The following is a 3060-nucleotide window of genomic DNA, read 5'->3' as shown; positions in this document are numbered from 1 at the left end:
AGTTTCGGTTACCCAAAGGCAAAAAGACTTGACTTTTTAGAAAACAAATTATAAATGTTTGAATAGATTTGTAATATATGTATAAGATCTGCAGCAACAGAATACATACCTGAAGAGAGCTCATAATTTCATTTAGTTTATTAGACAAAAATATATGATTTAGACAAGTTTTGCTGACGCGCTATTTACAATCTGAAATCACTCTATATACAGAAAAAACACAAACACATGGGAAACATTTACCAAACAAATAATCCAAGAATGGTTAGAATAACACGATCTGAAATGGTACAATGAAGAAGGGGATCCATCTACAGATTTGTGTAATCGCTTTTATGGATTTGCACCACCTTATTGCAAAAAGAGATTGATGGGAGTCGTTTATATCGTTTCCTTTTTTTTTTTTCTGTCCTTAATACCAGTCTCTGTAATATTTTTTCACCAAACCATTTAATCAAGCGGAAGGGAGAGCTGTTAAAATTCTCGGTGTTCCCTCTTGCTGAGCCAAAGAGCTGCAGGGGGGAAGGGAGGAAGGAAAAAAAAAAAAAAGACGTAACAATCTTTCAGGAAAAAAAAAAGAGAATCCTTTCCTATAATTGTCTGTCTATTGCTATAGCATCCTAGTATTAGTTAATTGCACAGAAATCATTGTCACTGGTGTAATTAACACAAGATCTTTGAGGTCTGTTAAGTTTCAGAAAAGTTACAGGCTGGCTATGTACAATTGCAATTTAGCCTAACTTTGAAAAGATTACAGCAACTTCTGTGTTGTTCTTGTTGTCTGTATGTATTATTATGGTGATGATTAGGTGTTATAATTAGTCTTTATTATTCAAACGCTCTGTTTCACATAAGTAACATTCCTGCAGTGAAAACAAACAAACAAACTCACTTGTCACGGACAGGCTGGAAGGGCGATTTTAGCGGCTGAGGTGGGGATTCAGTTCTTGGTACATTTTCTCTTTCTAGAAGGAGACAGAAGAAAAAAAAAAACAACAAAATAAAAAAAAACCACAAAAACAGGAGAACCATTTTAGAATAACAACAAAAAAAATCTGGACAGTGTGCAGAGAACACACCTCCCTCTCACCCTCTTGTTCAGACGTGTGTAGGTATCTACGTGTGTGTGTGTGTGTGTACTGCACCATTCCCTACTTTCAATATTTAAGGCGTATGCAAGCTTTTCTTGCCACATTTTTGACTGTCATTGAAATTAGTGGGAGATGAGGGTCAGGAAGGAGGGAAGGAAAGCAAAACTCAAAGAATATGTTTCACAGCGCTATTCCTGCCTTCTCATCTTATTTGATGGGCGTGTAGGGTGAGAATGTAATAGCCCACATGAAATGGGCTTAATGTATGCAATCAACATGCTCCAGGAAAAAAAAAAAAAAAAATCAACGCTAGGGTAAACTGTCTGCAACTCCGTTAAAAGCAATCAGTTACACCAGGGCTGAACCTGACACCGTTCCTCAAGGAGAAGTTCATGTGCGTGTGTTGGGGGTGGAGGGAGAGGTGGATGCCTGACGCATTCATTACCTATGTGTTTGGGACTGGTCCTCTCTGAAGGTTTTTCACTGCTTAGGGCTCCCAGGGTTGCTGTTAAAACAGAAGGTTGTTGCTGGGCCTGGAGGTGGTGATTGTGATGAGCAGCGTGGTGGTGATTTACTCCCAAAAAGGACCTCACATTTAGCAGGGAACTCTGAGTGAGGAAAGCCCCATTTGTCCAGTTGTGAAATTTGCCGATCTGGCATGTGTAGAGTCCATGGCTAGGGAGAAAAGCGGGGTGCTGGATCTGTGGAGAAGTGTGGTTAACCTGGGGAGGAGGGGGCGGAGGGGGAGAAGACTTCAGGGCACCATCGGGACTGGTTGCCGTCTCTGCCAAAGACCAAATCTTGGGTTTGCTGTGAGATGGCATCTGTAAATTGTTCTGTCCCCCGGGACTGATGATTCGCGTGCTGTTGTCAGAGGCCTCCTTCACCATGGCCAGCGCGTCTTTGGGTTTCAGCCCTTCAGACCCTGACAGCGCCAAATCCTTCTCCTTTTCCAAGTGCTCCTCTTCACTGCTTTGTCGCAGGAGCTCGGGCTTCTCCTCCTCTTCCTCGTTGCTCTGCTCCCCATCGTTCTCGTCGATTTTATCTATGTCTATGCTCTCCAGGTCGATTTCCTCGTCGTCTTCGTTCTTCTCGGGGTCCCCCTCATTGTCACTCCCGAAGAGGTTTGCATCTTCTTGGTCCTTACTCCTGGAGCCCCAGGTCACCTTGTTCTCCTTCTTGAGCCGCCGGCGGGCGTTGGCGAACCAGGTGGAGACCTGGGTGAGGGTCATCTTGGTGATGATGGCCAGCATGATCTTCTCGCCCTTGGTGGGGTAGGGGTTCTTGCGGTGCTCGTTGAGCCAGGCCTTGAGGGTGCTGGTGCTCTCCCGGGTGGCGTTTTTGGGCCGCCCCGGGTCCCCGTACTGGAACTGTCCGTAGGGATAATAGCCGGGGGCAGTGTGGGCAGCAAAGGTAGCAGGGTGGACACCCGGATTATCTTTCAGCTCGTACTGGGAGCCCTGCAACACATTCAGACAAGCGGAGAGGAAAAAGCACATCAATTATCTCGTTAGCGTCTCTAACAGACCTGAATAGGCTACTCCGGGAGCCGGAACACGCCTTTGAGCGGTGCAAAGGGTCTTCACAGGCAAATTCGGCCCTCCCCGCTCCAGGCTCTTCACGTTTAGATCAGACAGAGGTATTCCCAAATGATCCCCCCTCTTGCTGGGAAAGGCAAAGAGAGGGGCTAAGCTGGGCTCTGCCAGACATTGTGCGTATTTTCTCCGCAAACCAAACCAAATCGAACGATGGAAATGCAGCAACTTCGCGTTCGCCTCGGCGAGACAGTTTACCGTGCCCTCGAAATTATCAGGCAGAGAGAGCAGGTACCACGCCGCGGTTACAAACTACTGCCTGCGCACAACGCCGCATTTATCTACAAAATATCCAGGAGGATATTACAAATGCATGCAGAGCATTCTTCTTTGGCCCCAGATCTGCCTTTAAAAGGAGTTGGCGTGAGGCGAGA

General features: G+C 45.9%; 1 protein-coding gene across 1 annotated transcript; it reads right to left on the bottom strand.

Moving 5' to 3' along the window:
• Positions 1-454: 454 nt before the first annotated feature.
• Positions 455-2590, bottom strand: IRX1 (iroquois homeobox 1). The gene is made up of 3 exons (XM_009334962.1): positions 1537-2590; positions 893-965; positions 455-512 (listed from the first exon to the last, which is right to left on the bottom strand). Exons 1-3 carry the CDS (start codon positions 2588-2590, stop codon positions 455-457), a joined length of 1185 nt encoding a protein of 394 aa, XP_009333237.1.
• Positions 2591-3060: the final 470 nt, after the last annotated feature.

The sequence above is a fragment of the Pygoscelis adeliae genome, unplaced genomic scaffold, assembly GCF_000699105.1.
Source record: "Pygoscelis adeliae isolate BGI_AS28 unplaced genomic scaffold, ASM69910v1 Scaffold312, whole genome shotgun sequence".
Lineage (NCBI taxonomy): Eukaryota > Metazoa > Chordata > Aves > Sphenisciformes > Spheniscidae > Pygoscelis > Pygoscelis adeliae.
Note: the sequence above shows the minus strand (reverse complement) of the source record. Positions and strands in the feature narration are given on the sequence as shown.

Bases quoted from the DNA above. Each gene is read 5' to 3' on its own strand.
- IRX1 (XM_009334962.1), bottom strand. From the start codon at position 2,590: ATGTGCTTTTTCCTCTCCGCTTGTCTGAATGTGTTGCAGGGCTCCCAG. The intron at 966-1,536 runs GTAATGAATGCG...GTCTCCTTCTAG, and splicing joins GACCAGTCCCAAACACATAG to AAAGAGAAAATGTACCAAGA. The intron at 513-892 runs GTGAGTTTGTTT...TCCCCCCTGCAG, and splicing joins TTCCAGCCTGTCCGTGACAA to CTCTTTGGCTCAGCAAGAGG.